The sequence below is a fragment of the Molothrus ater genome (assembly GCF_012460135.2).
Source record: "Molothrus ater isolate BHLD 08-10-18 breed brown headed cowbird chromosome Z unlocalized genomic scaffold, BPBGC_Mater_1.1 matZ_random_MA36, whole genome shotgun sequence".
NCBI classification, from domain to species: domain Eukaryota; kingdom Metazoa; phylum Chordata; class Aves; order Passeriformes; family Icteridae; genus Molothrus; species Molothrus ater.
This window is the reverse complement of record NW_026530821.1, coordinates 172,162-194,749: the sequence shown is the minus strand read 5'-3', so window position 1 is coordinate 194,749 and position 22,588 is coordinate 172,162. Positions and strand designations below refer to the sequence as shown.

General features: G+C 42.3%; 1 protein-coding gene across 1 annotated transcript in view; it reads left to right on the top strand.

Moving 5' to 3' along the window:
• GRIN3A (glutamate ionotropic receptor NMDA type subunit 3A) overlaps window positions 1-22,588 on the top strand; it is a 67,880-nt gene that overhangs the window by 43,210 nt on the left and 2,082 nt on the right. The window contains exons 4-8 of the mRNA XM_036403364.1: window positions 3,850-3,995; window positions 5,787-5,902; window positions 8,040-8,191; window positions 18,925-19,089; window positions 19,841-19,914. Coding sequence (XP_036259257.1) covers window positions 3,850-3,995; window positions 5,787-5,902; window positions 8,040-8,191; window positions 18,925-19,089; window positions 19,841-19,914 — 653 coding nt within the window. The remainder of the gene's footprint in view (window positions 1-3,849; window positions 3,996-5,786; window positions 5,903-8,039; window positions 8,192-18,924; window positions 19,090-19,840; window positions 19,915-22,588) is intronic.

Sequence of the window (22,588 nt, the reverse complement as noted above, 5' to 3'; positions counted from 1 at the left end):
TGCCCAGGCTGTTGGTTTTTCCCTGCTGAGGCTCACAGCCAGCTGCAGTTGGCTGCAGTGGCCTTGCCAGATAACACTCAAAGGGCTGGTTGCTTGATAAATGCAAATGGATCTTCAGAAGAGAGATCCAGGGAAAATTTCTTCACCAAAAGGGTTGTCGGGCATTGGAACAGGCTGCTCAGGGAAGTGGTGAAGTCATCATCTGTAGAGGAGTTTAAAAGACCTGTAGATGTGGCTCTTGGGGGTGTATTTTAGAGATGGGCTCAGCAGTGTTGGCTTAGTGGTTTGGGTCTGATCTTTAGGGTCTTTTAAGCCTTAATGATTCTGTGATTCAATGATCTGATTGTCAAAGAAATTTAAATAACCTTATTTTACATACTGCTATTTTGCAATATCCATACCCATGACAATCCTCATATCTTGTTCAATGAATTATCAAGCCAGGACAATTGTGGTGATGATTTTCTTGGGACAGAGGGTGCATAAACTCCACTGTTACCTCAGAGCCTTTTCCAGGTCTGAACAAACCTTGTTCTTTCCATTTCTTACAGCCACAGATGTCCGAATTTGGAGGGACTTTGTAAGGCTATCTAAGCCAAATGCCAAGAAAACTCATGTCTGCAGATGGATCTGCAATTATTGCATTGATTTATTTTTAATTGTGCTGGAGTCACTGGCAAACCTCCAGGCGCTCTGGATACAAAAGTGTCAGCATTTCCTAGTGCTCTTTACCTGCTTTGTAGTGGTTATTCACCTCTGACACTGAATGCTGAATTGAAAAATACAGTATATACACAGAAATAGAGAATCCACATAGCAGAAATTACTCTGATTTCAACAGCTATTTCTTCTAGTAAGCTGGTCTTTATATTTGCAATTACTGGTATAAATGTAAGTAAGTGCCTCCCCTGAATTACAAGTTAAAAAAAATACATAGAATCCATTCTTGATTCTTCAAATGCTGATTTTTCAGACTTTATGATTTCTCTGAAGCCCTAGGCATTAGCGTTCCATTGTTGGTTTATAGAAAACAGAAAGACTCTTTCAGTATAGGGCTTTCAAAACATAAGACAAAAGATAGAGAGCATGAGAAACAGAAAAGATCAGAAAAAAGAGACAACTAATAAGGCAATATTCAGAGCAAGACTATGGTATTTACCTATCCTGTCAGGACACAGATATTTGTGGTTTCCATCTTGTCACATAATCTTCCCAGGTGAGGGCTACAGAAGGTAAGAAAGCAGCAATGACAAGTGATGAGTCTTGTTTCCATCCTGAAGTTTTTATCTTCTGTTGAAGCAAGTAACCCTTAGCATTCTTAGCAAATCCTCAGTGAAGTGCTTTTGGCAGCATTTTGCACTGTCAATCCACAGAGCTGCAAGCAAACCTTTTCCTCCTGTGGGTGAGCAGCAATAAGAAGAACAGAGAAGTCCTTGAAAGACATAGAGGGTTAAAACAAGTGTTAGCATTTATCCTTCATAAAAGGATTTGATCAAATACAAAGCTGCAGACACATAATGATTCTTAAGAAAAAGCAGAGATTACCAGAAGCAGGTAGAGCACTGGTTACAAGGGATGGCTGAACAATTCCCTTGTACAGACTTCTCAAGACTTCCCACCAGGCATACGGTGTTGCTGGAGACAAGATATTAAGCCAGATGGACTTCTGATCTAATGAACATTCTGGTGTTGTCATCATTTGGGGTGAAAATTGACAGCATGCCCAACACAAAGCAAAGCGTGGGCAGTCCTCAGTAAAGGGTTTAGGGTAGAAAATTGCATGGAGGTGTAGTTTACTGTTTTTGAACCAGCCTTTCTCATTCAGGTGTAAAAGATTAGCCAAATGCAGACATTGGTGACAGTCTGAGTGAGAGATGTGTTCCAGTGAAGACTTTATCTGCCAATCAGATGTTGCACTGCAGTTGGCAACACTAGGTGGGCCACTAACTTCACAACAAGCACCTAAGTTGACTTGGAAAATGCCAGTGTGGTTCAGTGTTGGGTCTTAATGGGGTTTTCAGTCTCTTCACTGAAACTGCCAAGAAATAAAACCTAAAAAAAATAGTCCTGACTGTGGAGATTATCTTCTTGGGACAGAGAGTGCATGAACCTCACTCCAAGTTCTTTCTTTAAGCGGGTCATCTTCAGGGTCTCAAGACTGGGGCTGGCAGCATTGTGCTGGAAGTCTCCATGATGTATTGTCACAGCCCAGCTCCTGCTATTTATGTCTTCTGGCACCTGAATGCTGCTCCCACACTCCCGGGCAAGAACATTTCCCTCTGTGCCCACAGTCCTTCTGGCATAGCACTATGGCCAGCTCCAGATGGATGCACACCCTGCATTGCTTGTCCCACAGCCATCTACACCAGAATACATTAAAAAAAAAAAAACAAAAAACAAAAACAAACCCACCAAAAAAACCAGGACTCTCTGCCATACTCACAGACTTGGAATTAGTGGCAGGTCTCATTCCTAGGTTGCAACACAGGAATCAGATCAGCAGACCACAAGGTTGTAAACACCTGCCCACTTTAATTTTCAATTTCAGGTAAAAATTACCAGAAATACAGAATATTCATAGCTTCCATGACAGCAGAAACACCATCCAAAAGACCTTTTTCTGTTCCTTTTCAGACTAAACTGGGTGACAGTGAGTTTGCATCCTACCTCTGCTGTTCTTTAAAAAACTACAGACACTCTTTTATCCATGGAGTCATTGAAGAGAAGACTGGGAAAGGTCTTTTTATGGCTTTGTGCTGCCCTGCACTCTGTTCTGCTTAGATGATAATGCAGAGGCCAGATGGACTGGCAGAATGCTTCTTTGCTTGGTCTTTGCCAAGCAGAGCATGGCTGTGGTGAGATCATCTTTGCAAGCTGCTGTGATGTCCATGAGCTTCCTGGGAAGCAAATGCAGATGACTGCTTTAGCCTTAGCTCTGTTTGGCTTCCTGTGCTCTGAAAGCTTGGCCTGTTAGAGGCTGGTGGATTGTTGAAGGCTTTTTAATTAGTGTGGCTTGGCAGCTCTTGGCCAGCTCAAGGAAGTGCTTGGCGTAGTAGAAGATGCTGCCTGACTTCTCCATGGCAACTTGAGACTTCCCCCAGCAGTCACTAAATGCCCCAAAGGCAAACAGAAACTTCAGAAAGAGGGATCTGTGAAACCTGAACTGGGCTCCTTGTGGCTGCAGACTGTGGAGTCGGTTCAGAGAAGGGCACAGAACTGCAAAAAGACTCTGTGTGTGTATACCAATGGTTGCAGCCTGGGCCGTGCAAAGGGGAATTCTCCCTCCTCACTGCCAGGGGAGACTTTTTGGTGACCTTTCAGTCCTCAGTTTGTCTGTGAGCAATGGCAGCCAAAACTGTGATATGGTGTGTAGACTTCTAGAAATGAACTGGGGGTTCTACCCTTCTGCAGAAGGCTAAATTTCACCCCTAAGGACAAAGTAAAACATTCTGACAAAACAAATCTAGGCTGTATGTCCTTTGCTGGGTACCCAGAGCCCAGAAGGTGGATTGTAGCCAGCCCAGAGGCTTTTCATAACAGTTCCTGAAACATTGTCTGTTCTAGAGACAATCCCAATAAACACCTACACATGGGTGTTCAGGGTGTTTCATGGGGATTATTTTCAGTATGTAAAGAAACCCTGAGTCTGGACAGACAGGCTATTTAGCCACCTGGCAAGTCTTTCCAGGCTTTTCCTGGGGGGTGGGAAGCTGCCTGCAGGAAAACACCCAGAGGGGCAGGCCCATGAGCGCCGAAGATTTCTGAGGAGCTGTCGGCACACTAGGGCCAAGACACCAGGTGTGATGGGAGGAAAATGGCTCTGCTAACCCTCTCCTGTGCTCTCCTCAGCTCCACCACCCATCCCAAGGGTTCCGGTTCGGCACGGTGCGGGAGAGCAGCGCGGAGGACTACGTGAGGCAGAGCTTTCCCGAGATGCACGAGTACATGCGGCGCTACAACGTCCCTGCCACCACCGACGGCGTGGCCTACCTGAAGTGAGACCCTGCAAACAGCACCACACCTGCCCCCCTGGCTGCTTGTTATGATCTGGTTATTAAAATTGTAAAGGGAGATGCTCAGATTAAGGGGAAAATGAGGCCAAAGTCAATAGTAGGGATTTTATTTAACAGTAAATGTTGCGAGAGAGAGAGAGAGTGAGAGAGACAGTGACAGAGAGACAGATGTAGAAAATATCACCACTCTGTGGATGCCATGTCCCACTGATCCTCCCCTTCTCAGTGCTGAGGGTCCCACAAAACATGGGACTTCAATGGATTAATACCCATTTATGGTATTAAAACCCTCACCACCTCTTTAGTCAACCTGTATGGCAGGTCTTGTTCTTATTTCTGCATTTGTCCATCGAGGGTAAAAATCATCAGCTTTGCTTCTGTTTGTGGTACTCTGTAGTATTGCTTGTGCCATGATACTGCTTTGTCTGGCATGAAGCAAAGTATTGATGATCTGTGCTCTGCTTTAAAAGACAAAAGTGTATCCCAGCTGCTTCTTGTAGCCTTTGTTTTTGTATACAAAGAGAAATGAGGAAAAACGCAGTGTAGACCATCACCTTGAAGGGTGATGTGGAGGAATGCCCACCTGGGTGTGGGGGTGCCATCAGGCCAGGGCAGTGTATAAACTCCTGGCTAGTTCCTGAGCTTGGGAGTCCTTCATCAGGCAGTGAGAAACATTCAGAAAAAGACATCCAGTCCAAGCAAAAGCTGCCAATGAGGTTCCTCAGTGCAGTGGGAGGAAAGGAGGTTCTCAGAGAGGAACCTTAATTTATCATAAAAACAAATAAAAGAAGCACTAGACCGGTAAAAAGTAATAAAAGTCTTGTTGGCTTAAGGAATCATGGTGTCAGTGTGCCTCAGAGACATTTGTGCTTAACAGTCTGGGGCATCACACAACTCTTCCAGGAAACATGGGACGTAGTAATAAGCCTGAAATCATTCACTCATTTTATCTTAAAAGTTGCCTGGCAGATGGCCTGAGAACTTGTCACCAGAAGTTTTTTCTTGTTGTTTCCTGTTCATATATTTTTCCCCAGATCCATCCTGTTGATAATCAAGACCCATGGCAGTTCTTTGGGTCAAAGTGGAGTAAATGGATTGAGATCAATGAAGTAATCACATCAGGAGAACACCCAGACTTTTAAGGGGACAGGAAGGGAGGGTGCAGTCCTGGGGTCAGATGAGATCAGGCATTGCAGCTGCTCTGTTATTTTTATCCAAATGTGCTGTTCAGATATTATTATTTTAGTGAAATTCAGTCATTGTGTTCGTGAAGACAACACAAAGAAAATATAGATTTCCTTGCTTGGATGAAGGAAATAATTTACTTCATATTCAAGGAGAAAGGAGGAGAAATACCTTTGAATAAGTTATCACTCTGGATTTTTGCTATAATATCCCCCAAGTTTAACATCACAAAGAAACCAAGATAGCAACAGTACTTTAGCAATTTTTGATCTTCTCCACTAAAGCCTTGTGCCACTTTCAATTGAGTCAAAGTCCAACATTTTGTAGTGATTTTTGTCTTTCAGAACAATAGTATTTTGTGGGAGCAAAATAAGTCCTAAACACACTGACTGCTTTTAATGCACAAAGTTTGCATTTCATGCACAATGCTGTCCTTCAAAATACAAATCAGTTTTCAATTTAAGTGCAGATGTGCAAATAGCAGTCACTGTTTTCGTGCAGTAATTTTCCAGAAAACTGCATAGACAAATGTTCAGTGTCACTTAGACAGTGAAGTGATTGTGTTTCTGATTTTGGTGTTGAATACAGGCATGATCCAGAAAAACTTGATGCCTTCATCATGGATAAAGCACTGTTAGATTATGAAGTGTCAATAGATGCTGACTGCAAGCTCCTAACTGTGGGAAAACCCTTTGCCATTGAAGGTAATAAGCTGTTTTATAACACACCGCTCTGTTCCTCATGTGCTGAATTTGCTTTGTTGTGCTGTGGTGTTCTCGGTGAAAATATGGAGGTGAAACTGAGGACCCCTTGAGGATTATGGCAAAATCCTCAGTGATTGAGCAGAACAAAAGCTCCAGCCTTTTCTTCTGGTGGTTTTTTTTGAGATCTCGTATCACTTTTAGCACCTGTTTCCAGGCCAGGTTGGGTGGAGTTTTGAGCAACTTGGCCTAGTGGAAGATCCCCCATGGCAGGCATTGGAATGAGATGTTCTTTAAGGTCCCTTCCAACCCAAACCATGCTGTGATTCTATGATCTGTTGCCATGCTCTATACAGAAATTATTCCAAGTGCTCAGGCAGTGTGTCTCCAGACATTAGGAGGCAGAGTCCATTTCCCTGCTCACCATGAAATAAAGAGGCCCCTGAAATGAGGCTTCTTTTCTGCCAGTTCTCTTTGTTGACATTTGTTCAAAACCCAGTTCTAACGTGTTCACAATGTGGTTCTGCAGTTTCACTCTTATCTGAAACAGGCAAATACTGTTCTCATTTTAAAGGTGAGCTCAAGATTCCCACTGAATCTATAGTTAATTGAGAAGGGAGCCTGCCCTGGTGCTTGGCCTCCTGCAGCCTTGAGAAATTAGCAAGGACAGCTCAGAAGGCAGCCTGGAAGCAAGGTTGGAGTGAAGCTGCTTCCAGCATGGATGAGCACATGAGCAGCAGACATTAGAAACCACTTTTGTGATAGATGGACAGTGCAAAGGACTGGTGCTTCCACTTTCCTCCCCTCCAAGGGTAATAGCTCCAGCTGCTCCCATCACAATGTAAAACAACCTCCTTCAGAAACCTGATAAATCCCTTTCAGAAAGGTCAGCTCTGCTGAAATAAAACCAGAAGTTTCCACAAATTCAAATCAAGTAGATTAGATTTCAATGTAGAAAAAGAAACAAACAAATAGACACTGAACTGTATGATTTTGGATGAGTGGACTTCCTTTATTTCTCCCAGTTACAAAAATGTATGCTGAAAATGTGATATTTATAAGTTCTAGCTGTGCTAACTCTGAAATAAATCCTTTGATGTGAGCAAGTTTATTCAGGTAGAATTACAGGCACAATGTAAAAAATTCAGCAGCAAGGGAGAAGCATTGTAGGAACAGATATCACCTCATCACTCATTAAAAAGTGAGCCACTGTCCTGGAAAATTCAGCACCTGTCTGTTTGTGAGGGCTTTTTCTTTCTTCCTGTGTTGTTGTGGGTTTCTTTAAGGAGACAATCTGAAGTTCTGAATTCTGAACTGAAAAACAAAAATCCACAGTGGACTAGAAATTAATCTCTGCAGGCAATTGGCATGCAACTGCATGTCTTCGAGGGATCAATTGTATTTGTTTAGAATTTCTTAAATCAAACCCCAGATTCTGGTAAAAGTACCACATTCAGAGTTACTGAATTAATTTTCACTTACACTAAGTCCTTTACCCACACTTTAACATGGTGAAAGATAGCACAGTGGCTAAAAACTGCATTTATTAGTATCTGAAAAGTCCTGTCAGTGCCACAGCAGAAGTGCACAAACTGAAAGCATAGCCCCTGGGCTTTAAATTGCTGTGTGATAGCAATGAAGATGGCTCCTGTATATATTTATGCGCATACAGCTCCTCATCAGAAAATGCATAGAAAGAAAATGTCACATCTGACACCACAGTCACATCCACTGCTCTAACAATGCAAGGGAATCACAGAATGATTTATGTAACATTGATGCCCTTTTGCATTGCTGAAAGAATCCATGACAAGGGCATGAAAAGGTCTGTGTTTCTAGAGAAAATATTTATTAATCCATTGTCTCCATTTTAAGTTTTTGAATCTCCAGTTTTACATGGAGATTCAAAAACATTATTATGGCTTGTGTGGCCATAATAATGTTGAATTTGCTTATTCTGTTTATATTGGGTGACTTTATTTTGCACCAAAAAAGGTCTTGTCTCAGCATTCTCAGACCACAGTAAGCCAGGTTTGAGCTGGCTGGCTGGCTGAGAGTGCCAGCTCGCTCTTCCATGCTGAAATGAACATAAGTCAGCAAAAAAGAAAGAGAGAGATGATTGCACTGTTCTCCCTTCTAGGATATGGCATTGGTCTTCCCCCCAGCTCTCCACTCACCTCAAACATCTCTGACCTGATCAGCCAGTACAAATCCCACGGCTTCATGGATGTTCTGCACGACAAGTGGTACAAGGTTGTTCCCTGTGGAAAACGAAGCTTCGCCGTCACGGAGGTAAGCAATGAACTCGGGTCACCTAAGTGAGGCTTTGTGCAAGCTGACAATTATTTCCCCTCATTCCTAATGGCATACCCACATGGCAGGGGTGGGTGGCAGCTGAAGGGAAGGAGGAGACTTCAAAGGCAAGAGCTGCTGACCCAGGCAGCAGTCAGGGCAAAACAGGAGGAGCGCATCAGTGGGACTGTGCTGCTGAGTGAGGCACCAGGGAGCTCCTCTGGACACAAGCAGGGCATGAGGAGGGCAGTAAAAATCGTGATCTGGTATATTTCATAGGAAACCTGTCTGATTCTGATTCCACTCAACTGTGTGTGTATCACTATCCACAGAGAGAGGGGGAGCTCAGGACATCCTGAATTTTTTAATACACCCTGACCACTTCCAAACATGGGTGGCAGCTACCTGTACCAAAGATAGGATTTCAGGCTAGAAATGGTCTGCTAAGACACCATGCCAAGAAGAGAGGGGAAGTAGGTCTCACTTCCATGTAGATCTATGAGAAATGGAAGTAAATCTTCATGTGGTACTTCATCCAAGTACCACATCAGAGGAGTTACACCATTATTTATGAGGAAAAGATAACTCTTACCAGAATAGCAGTTTTTCACCAAGTTCCCTAGACTGTCAAGTGAAAAAATAAGATAAAGTATTGAAGAATCAAAAGCACCAGCAATGTGTGAAGCTTATAGCATAGTCTTTTAGCTGAAGGTCTTCCAATGTGTTCTCACAGGTACAGAACAGTTAGAACTCTGCTGTCTCCTTCTCAGACTGTTCAGTCAAATGCCAAACACACACACGGTGTTCCCTGAGGAAGTGGCAGCATTCTCCTATCAAAGAGAACCTCAGTTTCCTGGACTCTGACTCCCACTTTTCAATGGTCAGCTGCAAACCTCTCGCAGCTGACTAAATCACTACAAAATTAGCGTTTTTTTGAGATACGACAAAGCAAATCTTTATTTGGCATTTTTAATATATAATTTGTTGGGGTGTTTCTGCAGGTCTTACTACATTCTTTACTTTTTCATTACAGTTGTGTCAATAGGAAATAAATTATATTTTAACATCAGACATTCATAGAAGAAAATTCAATTTATTTTTATCCAAATTACTCATTTTTTCTTTCTTTTTTATGTGATTAATTCAACACAATAAAGCAAACTTAAATAGAAGTGTGTATTCACTTCTCTTTCTGATTTAGCTTATCTGAAGATTGTACTATCATCTAAAAAGGAAATTGTCTTTTTAAAATAGCAGTTCCTTCAATGACTTCTTGTTCCTCTACTTTTTAACAAGTCTTTTGAATTAAATCTCAGGAAATTACAAGGTGGCAATGCTATAAATTACCTCAATGTTGCTTAAAACTCAAAACTCTTACAGCAGAGAAAACTTACCTTCCTAATAAATCCCTAGTGATGTGACAAAAGGAGCTTCCTCTGATCATGTCTTACCCTACAGCATTCATCTGGGGCTGTATGCTCTCTATTCTTAGTCATAGAATAAATTCCAGTCAAAAGTACAATTTTATTTAGTACTGGTTTACTCTCAGAACATGTAGTTACTTCTGAAGTCTGTGGACTACGGTGCTTAGATCCCCTGGGAGGGGCATGAGATGATACACTGGGCTGCAGAAGTGTTAGAACCTAAGTAATACCTGCCTATAAAAATTGTAAATAGATGTACATATATGGGGGTCCTTGTTCAAAATGTTACCAAGAGAGGTGCATGATCAACACAAGATTCCTCAAGGCCTACCAACAAAGGGAGAGGAGGTAGGGCAAAAATCTGCTCCAGTCTGAAAATAAAATTCAGATTTTGCCCTGTGAATAGTGCCATGGAATTCCTTTGAGGTTTTTTTTTTTCACTATTGAATAGGTTTGAACCACAGGATTTATGGGAGGCCTTAAGCATGGTGTGACAGATGGAGGACATGTTGTGTTTTAACATAATTAAGTCTTTTAGTATAATGTACTTGTGAAGAATGAAGGGCAGGTATAGCTACTCCCAGGCTGGTTGTCTGACCATAGTCCTTATTCCATCTTCAGTTGCATTAATTCAACATGTACAACTGAGTTTTTTGTTCAGAAACTAAAGTCCAGCAAGTTGGACTGAAGGACTCAGTTCATGGAATCCAACAAGGCCAAGTGCAAGGTCCTGCACCTGGGTTGGGGCAATGCCAATCACAGATACAGGCAGGACACAAATACAGAATGGATTGAAAGCAGCTCTGGGGAGAAGGACTTGGGACCTTGGTGCATTAGAAGCTCAGGATGCCCTGACGATGTAGTCTGGCAGCCTAGAAAGCCAAAGATGTCCTGGGCTGCATCACTAAAAGAGTGGCAGGAGGTTGAGGGAGGTGATAGTGCACCTCTGCTCACTCTGGTGAGACCCCACCTGCAGAGCTGCATCCAGCTCCAGGATCCTTAGCATAAGAAGAACGTGGCACTGTTGGAGAAAATCCAGAGGAGACCACAAAGGTGATCAGAGGGCCTCTGCTCTGGATGCAGGCTGGGAGAGCTGGGGGTGCTCACCTGGAGAAGCGAAGGCTCCAGGGAGACCTTAGAGCCCCTTCTAGTGCCTAACTGGGATCCAAGAGAGCTGAAGAGGGACTTGGACAAGGGATGGAGTAACAAGATAAGGGTTTAGACTGAAAGAGTTAGGTTGAGAGGAAATAAAAGGAAGAATTGAAACATTTAGGTGGTGAGGCCCTGACATAAGTTGCCTAGAGAAGCTGTGGATACCCCACCCCTGAAAGTGTCCAAGACTAGGTGGGACAGGGCTTAGAGGAACCTGGTCTGGTGGTTGGTATCCCTGCCCAGGGCAGGGGGTTGAAACTAGATGGTCTGTAAGGTCTCTTCAAAACCACACTGTTCTAGGATTCTGTGAATCTAAAAAGTCACTGAAAGACCCTTATGTAATCAGAAAGGGAGCAGAAGCAGAATACCACTTGCAAGTCTGTGCCATTTGTGGGTAAGGTCTGCTAAGTCCGGATCTTCATTTTCCTGAGGTGCCTCACTTTTAATGTATCTCCCACATGAATCCCCTCTTCTTCATCCATTCCTTTTGGCCAAGAACTTGCAGATTTTAGAATGTGTGATTTCTTAGTTGGGAGAAAATTACTAAACTTAACAGCCAAGCAGCAAACACTCTCCAAAGTACAGGTTCCCCACTGTAACAGCAAGAAGCATGGGAATTAGTCTTGGACTTACCTTTATGTTGGTTTGTGTCATTTACTCCTGTACAGCCCAAAAATCTCTGTAACTTTACTCCCTGCTCTCAGTCACAGTAGTATTCTACAGAGTCACTGAAGAGCAGACAATGTTCAACACAAAAGCAGATGGTTCATTTTTTAAAAAAGTCTCAGCTTCTCAGTGGGTAGTCATTCACATGGATTATATACCAAAGTCAGACCCAGCAATTGCCTTTTGACAGCAAGAGTAAGGCTTTGTATTCTTCTATGCCGATTTGATAAATTTGATCTGTGACATGCTGCACCTGTTGACCAAGAGTAATGATGCCAAAATGGGAATATATGTAGGTGAAATACTGATCAGTATAGCCTTTAAATTGGTGGGATATCCATCATCCATTTTGGTCATTACCTCTTTAGCTATGCCTGATTTGTATCCACCTGCCACTCCTGCCCACTGAAGTTATTTTTCTATAGATTTGTTTTGAGATCCGTCTTCCTACTCACCATTTTTTAGTACTCTTACACTGGGAAATTATACTTCCTGTGGCAGAACTCAATGCTAGCTTTTCCCATCTCTCTCTATCTGGCAGTGGATGAGCACTTTGCTTATTGTAAACTGCATTTCAAAACAAAGTTGTCCTGGAAAGAAATTATTCAGTCTGGGGCTGGAAGGTTTGCAGTGAAAACCTTGCAGATCTTCAAACTGGGAAACCAATAAAGATGGTTTACTTTCTGATATTGCAGAGGTCAGAAGTGCTTGACTCTGCTGTTTTGTATCAACCTCTCCAGCAAAACCACTTACCCAAGGTATCTGGCCCTGATCAGCACCCACTGGCTCATTTATGGGGCATGCAGCTAACTCAGGCTTGGAAAGAACACTGCCGTGAATTGCACTTTACCCTCTCCACTGCAGGTAATGTGGGTGGCAGTGGCTGTTCTTGGTGAGTGCTAGCCTCTAGCAATATTGCCTGAGCACTCTTGGTTTAAAATTGTCATGTTTTTGTTTCAAAGGAATGCCTTTGTGGCCAAATTGCTGTGTTCCCTACTAAGGGTGAAACATGGTGCAGGAAGGATGAGGGATTGACAGAGTTATATTTGTACATCATATCTGGGCATAATCAATGTAATTTGTTTTTATTTTTGCATAGAGTACACTCAGCTCTTCCTCTACCCTACTGTTATTCTCACCAGTGCCTCTTCAGAAGGAGCCAGGCTCTTGGGACTTGGCTTTCCATCCCATTAGCTCCATCCAAGCTCAGAATATACTGCAGAGAGAAGATTTTTACAAAGAGGGTGGAAAGTGAGCAGAATGTTTCCCAGAGGGGTGGTGGATGCCCCCTCCCTGAAAGTGTTCAACCATCCCTGGAGGCATCCAAGGCTCCGAGCAAGCTGTTCTAATTGAATATGGCCCTGCTCACTGTGGGGCAGTTAGACCAGGTGACCTTGAAAGATCCCTTTCAACTCAAACCAGTCTATGATTCTGTGATTTTTGGGAACCAAAAATTTTGCAATTTTCTGCTCCTGGCAGCAAAGCAGCTCTGGAACTCAGCCAGCAGGGCAGAAGGCAGGGGTATCCCTGAAAGGCAAAATGCCTGAAGTCAGTAGTTTGGCTGCTCAGGCCAGGCAGGGATGACCAGGGCAGGGTTTACCAAGACAGTATAAAAAAGAAGAGCCCTTCCTGGTCCATGCTTTGGGAGAGCTACTTAAGTGTACACAATCTTTCACAGCTTTTTTAGCTATGTTTTTAAAAATGTTACTGTTGAAACTGTATCTTCTGTTTCACTTGAAAGGTTTGTATTTCTCCTTTTATATTCATAATTATCACAGGACAGCTAGAACTCTAGAACTTAGACTGATTTCCATGTTGACTGGCAGTTCAGTCAGATAACAACCAACACGTGGAATAAAAAATATATTGCTGCATGCCATTATCCCAGCTATTAATATCAAGAACTTGCTGATGCTTCACACAAATGGTATCTAACCTGACATTTAAAATAACAATGTATGAAAGCACACAGACCTTGCAGCCAAACTGACCCTGACAGTGGTGATGCTGGGGAAGGTAAAGTGCTGTGAGCCTCCTCCCAGTGCCTGAGGGACAGGTCCATGCTAACAGTGGGGATTGGTCCTTGACCACAGCCTTCCATCTGATCCAGATGGAAGCCACACAGGAAAAAAAAAAAATCCTTTCATCTTTGAATCATGGAATAATTTAGGTAGGCAAGGACCTCTACGATCAATGAATCCAGCCATTAATGCAGCACTGCCAAGTCCACCACGTAGGTCTTTTAAATCCCTTCAGGGATGGTAACTAATCCTCTTTTCATCTCCCATCAGTGGTGAGAGCCGTTGATGGTTGTTAGCTCTCAAGTTTCTGAAGGAACTTGCTCAAATTCACTGGTCTTTTGCCTGAATTTATGATCTTTGGCCTCAGCATCACTCAAGAGGCACACAATCAGACAGTGCCTCATTCATCCTGCCATGATTTCACCCAGTTGTCATCCAGAAAATTGTGCCTTTCTGCTCTGTCTTCTTCCTAGTCCCCTTAAAGGTCAACCAATAGTTTCCTTTTTTGTTACACCCATCGCCTGACAACTCAACAGTGACTTTTCCAACCTTGAAGTTCTGATTTATGTTTGTCCCTGGTGCACTGCAGGTGTCAAGGGAAGGCCATGCAGACACTTCCAAAAAGGAAACAAACTGCAATGTGCTCATAAATAGCAGCTGCCCATCAGTCACCTTTCACAGCACCTTGTCGTGAGAGCATGAAAAACAAACAGAAATAACAGGGAAAAAAGGTTCTGCTGTACCAAGACACTTTTCTCAGTCTGCACGTATGTTGTCTAGGGGGGAGATGTGGCCCCTGCCCACAGGAGGAACTGGGAATGTTTCCAAAAAGGGTCTCACAAAGTGACAGATGTTGCATTGAAAAGGGGTCATCTCAGTGTGGGAAGAAACAGTGGGTTCTGGACTTGCACTGTGGAAAAAAATACTTTGCACAACAGTCCTGCAGAAGGGATTGAATGAGTATTGACTCTGTCAACAGAGTTAGGAGAAGATGTGTCCTGCAAATGAGTAAAAGATTTAGATTCATCCATTGAAACTGAAAACAAAGAGAAAGAAAAAGAAAAAGGTGACTGTCTGAAGAGGTACTGACAGGGCTTGGAAAATTGATGAGTAGAAAATAAAACATTTCTTACAAAACAGTGTTTTTCCAGCTCTGTGCAAAACCCTCACAACAAGCAGGAAAAGGAACTTGTCTTGCCAATATAAGACAGTACTTACAATATCTTGAAATTTGTCACTTGAAACTCTAAAGCCATGGTCATCAGTCTTTGCTAAGGATAATCTCCCTGAAGAGATTAAATATGTATTATTTTTAAGCTGCTACTTCTTTGAGAGCACAGAAAGCCATAAGAATGAAAATCAAGTCTAAAAATAAGTCTCTCTGCAGCTACAAAAAATGCCACAACATGGAGAGGGGGGCATGTTTTAATAACACTTAGCTGACTAAATAAAAGTATCAGCATCAGTAGGATTTTGCAGGCCTACTGAGATGTGTAAATGAGTTTAGAATTCTACCCTTCATATCCATTTATCCCTACTAATTCCTTATCAGCACAGGTGCTGCAAAACTGAACTTCCAAAGATCAGCAAACCTTTTAAAGGGAAAATGCAATCAAGAAAATACAGCTTATTATTATACTTAACACACACGATACCCATATTTAGTATTTGGGTTCAGCAGTGTGTAGTACCAATATCTGTGCTGCACTGCCAACTTGCAGATTATCCACAACAATCTTTACAAGCTTCTAATTAGTCAAAGTTGGACCACAGGAGTGATGACTTATTCAGTGCAGCCAGGGAGAGTAAAGCATTTACAGTCTCCTGTAGTAGGGAGTAAAACAGGAGTTCTTCCCATGAAAACAAATGCTGAAATTACTAAATGCTGGTTTTGTCTCGACTGCCTGCTCCAAAGTGAACACAAATGTCAGACTGGCTTCTCTGCATCCCTTTACTTCTATTCAGGGTTAAAAAAAGAAAAAAAGGCACATAACTAGAGTGGAAACAACAGGAAGTATTCAGAAAGCAACTGCATATATGGGTTGATAAATTGAATAAGTTTCTTCAAGGATGTAAAGAAAAAGCACATATCTTCTATTGTACTTGGTGTCTAGGAAATGCCAATTTCCCAATTTGCCAGTGGGAAACAACTTGGAGGCTGTTGCAACTGTCATGCTTAGCACCCATTAGCAGTAATTATCACAGGATTGACTACACTGCTTATTGTTCCAGAACCATTACATGACCATAACTGAGTTCATTCTCCTAAAATGCAGGAAGCTACATCCTGGATTTATGATTACAAACTTGGAGCGAGGACTGCATTTTTATCCTGGTTTAATACAGAATACACCACATGGCGGGCTTTTATTCCTTAGGAAAAAAAAATTGAAATAAAAGGAAATAAAAACAAGATATTGCAGTAGAGAAATCCACCAGTTTGTTTTCTGTTGCCACCCCCAACCCACATACCCACTCCCCTGGCCCCTAACCCTTGAGCAGAGAGGAATGCAGTAATGCAGAGAAACCATTTTTTTCCTGCTCTTTCCATGTATATTCTATGTATGCACCTAAAAATGCATATAAGAGCAACAAAATAAGTATTTGAGCTTGCTCCTGTAATGAGAGAAGCCTCTATTAGAAGCTGAAAATGAGAGCTGCCTCTATTAGATGGTTTCCTTTACTATTTAATGTGTGTCTCTACAGTAATTACAGACAGCTGATAAATAGCCATTTTACAATGGTTTGTGACTATACTGATACTGCTATGTATAATCACTCCATACACTCCACACTGCATAAATTATTTCTACCCTACCTTGTTTTCCCCCTTAATTTAGTCTCAAAAATTTCCTTTTACTCTGCAGCCTTTATCATGCAGCTCTTCCAAAGTATTACCTTCTTCATTGCTAGATGAAATATTACTGATGCTTTGTTTTGGCACTTCCTTTGCTAGGAAAAGATGTCTTGTTTGGACAATCTCAAAAGCCATCCATTACAGGTGAAAAACTCATGTGGGATGACAGTGCTGGAATTTCTTTCACCTGCTTCCAGGGAAGGTAGAAAACAATTCTGCAGAGCTGACAGGACAGGGAGCCAGACACTCATCAGCATAAATCAGAGAGGCTTTGCTGAAGACGAGGGAGTTATTTTTCATGTAAGGAGCTAGCCAAGTGTGCTTTCTGTAGCAGTGCTGGAGTGGCATCAAACACTGACCCCAAGCATTCAGGAACCCCCACTGCAATAGGGCTTTTTATTATTGTTTTGAATGGCTAGGGTTTTATGATATTACATTAAACCCAGTTCCCATGGCAAGAACCACCCACAAGCTGTTACTCTCTGTGACATCCAACAGCTGGAGCCTGGGAGTGCTGGTAGATAAGTGTATTCATCAGATGACTGAACAAACACATAACCTTTTAAATACTGTTCTGTTTGTTCTTATGTTTACTGTTAGCTCTGCATCTCTAAGTTGTTGCATACTTGCCTTTGAACACCCTTTCTGGGAAGGGAGTGATTTGCATTAGAACTTCCTGGAGAACTGGCAAAAGCACCTTTAATCAGCATGTTCCACTATTTGGGATAGCAGGTTTTTTGCTTCTTACAGATACTTAAAGATGTCAAATTCAAAGATAAGCCATTCTGAGGCCTTAGCTCTGAGACCTCTGAGAAAAAGGTCAGACATGGGACCTCATTCTTATTTTATTCTACCTGGGCTAAAAGTTGGGCTTCACTGCCAGACCTACACTTTGGTGCTTGAGCAGTGTAAAGCATTACCACCTGTAATCTCTGTGTCACCCTCCTCTGCCCCTAACTGAAAGAACAAACTATGAGACAGCAGGTCAGTAAGAAATTGTGATGTGGAGAGGCAAGTTTTGCCTTGAGGTTGAATTGATGCAGTTTCCATATCAAAAAAACCCTTGTGCCAAAATTTTGACACACTTCTACCCCAGAGCCATTTTGCTATGTCTTTCTTATGGTTTCCAGCTTCTTTAGAAATTGCTTTTACACCTCCATTAGACCCTTCAAAACCCTTGAAGTGTTTATTCACTAGTACAAAAATTCTCATCTCAAAAGTTCTGCTCAGTGTGCTTCAGGACAAGGAGGTTGATTTTGGCAGAGGATCCCCAAAACAATCCATTGCCAGTGCCAGTATGGGAAAGTTCTCACTCTGCTAGATTGCAGAAGCTCTGTTCTTGTAAAAAACCCGTGATATGCTATCTCATACCATTGTGTTATAAGGAGCAGAAATCAAATATGCAAACCAGAAGAGAGAAATACAGTTCACAGTCACCCAACCAAAGTACACAGAGGGACTTCCGAGCCCTCAGCTTCAGTGGACTCATCAGTTACGAACTCTGTGGCTTAAAACGACCTTAGAACAAGACTTCACAAATATTCTGTGATGCATCTTCTCACTAATTCCAGTTTCTTTTTCCAACTTATGGAAATACTCATAATAAAGCACAATCCCCACCCCCACCCATGGAGCAAATGAACACAAGGAACACAACTGGTTCAGGGTAGCAGCATCACAGGTGACACACAACCCTTCCCAAACTCTGCTCCTCTTTTTTTTTTTTTTTTTTTCCCCATTCATTTACTTGGTGAGTAACATTGTTTAATAGAAAGACACAACTGGACTTTGTATTCCTGGAAATATTTCCATAGTAATCTGTGAGCAGTAATTTTTCGCAAGGGATTTTAGTTATTTATAAACTTAGTTATGGAGGCCTGAGAATAAAGGTACAACATGCACACCTCACCCACACATTGCAGTGCAGGTGTCTGTGGTACAGATTCCTGCTCTACACAGTTTCTTGGTGTTCAAATATGATTAATGCCAATAAGACAAATTAATTAAAGGCTTTCTATCCTACATGAAAAGGGTGGGTTGGCAGAAAAAGGTGTGAGTGTTCCTGTTTTCAATAGCTGCAGTCAGAGTTCCTAACGCAGTTTCAGTCCTGTTAATGTAAGGAGTGGAGGGGTGCCATGTTTGTGCTACTTACTTAACATTTTCTCCATGACCCTCCATCAAGGGCAAAGCACAAAAAGAGAAAGTTCACAATCAATTCCCTGAAAATATGAACACTCATAGAGCAGTAGCTCAACTGCTGATGAAGGACTTGCTTTACAGCTCATTGACTGCATTCTATCAAGCAGTACTTGCTTTTACAAATGCAAAGACACTGCAAACACCGTATTCTTGTACATTTAACACTCCACCTCATTAGGGGAATGGCTCAATTTCCCTGGTGTTGGCTGATTCTCTTCCCATGACAGAGCCTTTGCTCTGGTTGAACACCAAGCAGCAGAGAAAGGCTTTGCTGTGAACTCTATCCAAACTATTCTGCATTATTTCACCACTCTGTATTCAGTCAGACCACATTTCCACATGAGAAAACAGAGCATCTGCTCCAGTACACTAACAACCTCCTGCCTTAACTTTTCCTTTTGATTTTATTCACAGACACTGCAGATGGGGATAAAGCATTTCTCAGGGCTCTTCGTGATGTTGTGCATTGGCTTTGGTTTGTCCATTCTCACCACGATTGGGGAGCACATCGTGTACAGACTGGTCCTGCCACGAATCAAGAAAAAATCCAAGATGAAGTACTGGCTCCATACCAGTCAGGTATGTTCTTCATATGTTCTGAAGGGACCTTGTGAAAGTTGTGTGGCTGACCTGAAGAAAGCCTGGACAAGAACTAGGTATGAAATGTTGTAAGAGCACTGACAGTTGGCATTTGAATGGTGTCAGCAGCTTCTGGAGTTTGAAGAGGCTGACCTAAGGATGGAATGGGAAACACAGAGAAAATTATTTAAATATTCGGTTGCAAAGCTTACGGAGGGACCCCTCCATTTGTGCTTGTAGCCTCACAGCTCAGCTCTTTTGGATGATGGAAGCAACAGTGTTGTTATCCTGAACTGGCAAACCAGAACATTCCATCTCACTGTTACAGGTTCCCAAACCTGTGAGGCACGCAGGAAATGCTGGGTAACCTCCCTCATTATTCTAGAGAAATTAATGGGACAGAATTGCTCTGGGTGTTTGCTCCAAAGGAAGAAGTTACTTTACAGCAAAAGGCAGAAAAGGAAAGAACTTCCATTGCTTTAAAACAGCACAGAGGAAGAAATCTTTTAAAACTAATTTAACACCAAGGATTGTTCCCAAACTATTAATCAACTTTTCAGCTTGCCCTTCTTTGGGAAAGTACAGGAAAATAAATCTGTTGTAATGACAAAGCACAGACAATTGCTTGTATCCTTCAATGTGCAAAATAATTTATTCTCAGCTCCATCATACAAAGCCCAAATTGTTTACCTATTTGTGGAGCCATTTTTAATCTTACTTTGACTAATTTATGTTCCTCTTTTTCCTCTAGAGATTACATCGTGCTCTAAACAGTTCATTTATCGAGGAAAAACATCAGCCTAAGAAAAAACGAGTAGAAAAGAGGTAGGAAGCTATCCATGCCTTAAAACACAAACTATAAATATTACTTTGAAATTAAATGCCTTCTGTTTGGATATACAGTTATGCCCCAAAGGTAATAGAATAAAAAAAAAAGGAAACAAGATAGAAGTGACAAATGAAGAAGGCAGAAATTAATTATTTTTTCTAGTATTAAATCTAGAAATCTTGTTCTTTCATGATTTTGAATGCAGCTAATAAAAAACCTCCCATGGCAAAGAGAGGCTTTGCAGTTGAAGTCCACTTGTGTTTAGGCAGTGGAGTTTAGGGAATGAATGACTCCCATGCCAACGCACCGACAGGTAACTGGGGCTCTGAGAGGCAGAGCCTTTAGAGGGAAAGAGAGATCAGGCACTCGCATGCCTGAAACTCCTTCAGCTCCCTCTTCTTTAATTAAGAAAGCTGAGGAGAGGCAAATGCAATCCTTTGAAAATTATTGCATCCAACAAGTGTTGTTGGAAAAAAAAAGTAGGTAACAGCTTGGCCTTGTTTTCATAGCCTGTGTCTTCTGCAGAAGAGACTGGGATGTACAGCTTCCAGGAACACAAGGCATTGCATGGAACTGTGCATGTGCTCAGCAACTCAATCCTACTGGTGCACTTTGTAAGGACACAGACAGCAGCACTGCTTTTCTACAGAGAAGTTCAGGCACAGAGTATAGAATACAAAAGGTCTTTCAGAATGTTACTGGATGTTTGGCCTGACTGAAACCTACAGATGTCAACTTATGTCGTGTTTCTTTGATAATCCTCTGCTAAAGGCAGCAAATATAAATGAGTAAGCATCTCTAAGCTCCTGAGCTGCCTTTATACACACAAGTGTCTAAAAATGCCTGCAATTGATCTCCTTTGTTCATTACTTCATCTTATCAAAGAACACCATGTATGGAACCTCCTTGAACACAGCCACTCCTGGCATTTGATCTATGAGCAGCATGAGAGGCCATGAGTGCTGCAAAATGTTTCCTTCTGCTGCACCCTCCTTGTTGGGTGGAACAGGAGGAGATGGTGCATAATCCCCCCAGGCAATGGCTTAGAAAAAGATCCATGCAAATAATCTTCCAACTTGGGAGAGTGAAGATGTACAGCAGTCCAAAACCTTCTGCCCACACAGCAGTCATCCCTCAGGTGTGTGTATGCACACCCACCCACTGTGCTTGCCCTTCTCAGCATCTCAGGCCTGCTGTTTGCACAGAACCGGGATGAATTTAGAGCCATGAGTGGGATGTCCAGATTGTCATGAACACTCATGTGGCAAGGCACTGATGCCTTGTGAAAACTGACCTAGATCAGAGACCAGACGGAGCTAAAGAATAAAGTAGGTATTTATTAAGAGGCCTTAAATAGATCCACCTTGGGCAGCACAACCCAAAATGGCCAGAAAAATGGATGACAGGTCATGGGGTCTCATACTTTTATAAGTTTTGGTCCATTAGCATATTGGAGCTAATTGTCCAATTACAGCTTTAGCCCATGAAGTCCCATCCTTCTTGTTTTCTCTCTTCAGTCCACCAGTGTTTATACTCTTGGGCCTGAGATCTGGATCGGCTGTCTTTGGTCCTCAGCTAGAGAAGGAATTGTTTTGTCTACCTATTCTGTGAAGAGAGCTTACAATCCCCTAATACGAGGCTCAACACTACACAATAAAGCAGAATAGAATCTGAAAAATATGAAAGCTGAAACCTGAGCCATCAGCACAACACAGAGCTCTCAAATCACTTACATTATCACATGTGCTATCATTCCTGCTGGGCCCTGAAGAACTCTTAAAAGCACCAAAGATACAGAAAAGAGGTGGAAAAAATTGGCATCATGCTACTCCAGGTATCCTCCTGGAGGAAAATCCGTTGGGTTTCTTAAGGTCACCAAAACTACAAAAGCTGCTCAGCATCGGTAGCCCAATTTTAAATGGTTTTATTGACTTGGTGAAACTGAAGTGCTAACTGTGGACTGGCATTTGTTAAAATCAACTGCCCAGACCTGGAGTGTTCCCATCTTTTATTTTGAAATATGAGAATATAGCTGATCTGCACAAAAATAAACAACTCTACATACACATCCCTGCTGGGATTCCCTGAGCTCTCTGGAGCATGATCCAGGCAGGGGTTGCTGCTCCTGCCTGACACCTACCCTCCAGCCTCTTCTCTCTGCTGGCCCATCTCTTGGAAAACACCCACAGTCGCCACCTCCTTGAACAAAATTTTCACTTTCCAAGTTCCTTTACTTCAGTCAGGTGAGAAAAGTATCCACCCCTTAAACCAGCTGCTTTCAGCAATCACAACCCTGAAATATCAACCTCCTTCCTTAACCTGCCCACAGGGAGCTCCCACCAAGAGGCCTTTTGTCCAAGGATACCCACAGAAGAGCTCGAGAAGGGAGCAGTTTGAAACACAACTGCTTCAGAGTTTAAAGCTGCCTTTATCAAATGAGCACACACCAACCTGTCCCAAAGGGAAAGCAGGCAGGAAAGGGAAGCTCCTCTCCCACAACAGCAAACTCTGTGCTTCCTTCTGTTCCAGCTGGAGAGTGGAGGTCATGGGCTACACCTCACTTTGGGAAGGAGTCCTGGGAAATGGCCTGATCTGGGAGGGCAGCAAAGGGAAGTTCCCCATAAAGTAGGAAAAGATTTTCTAGAATCAAAATATTATAGAAGTATTTCT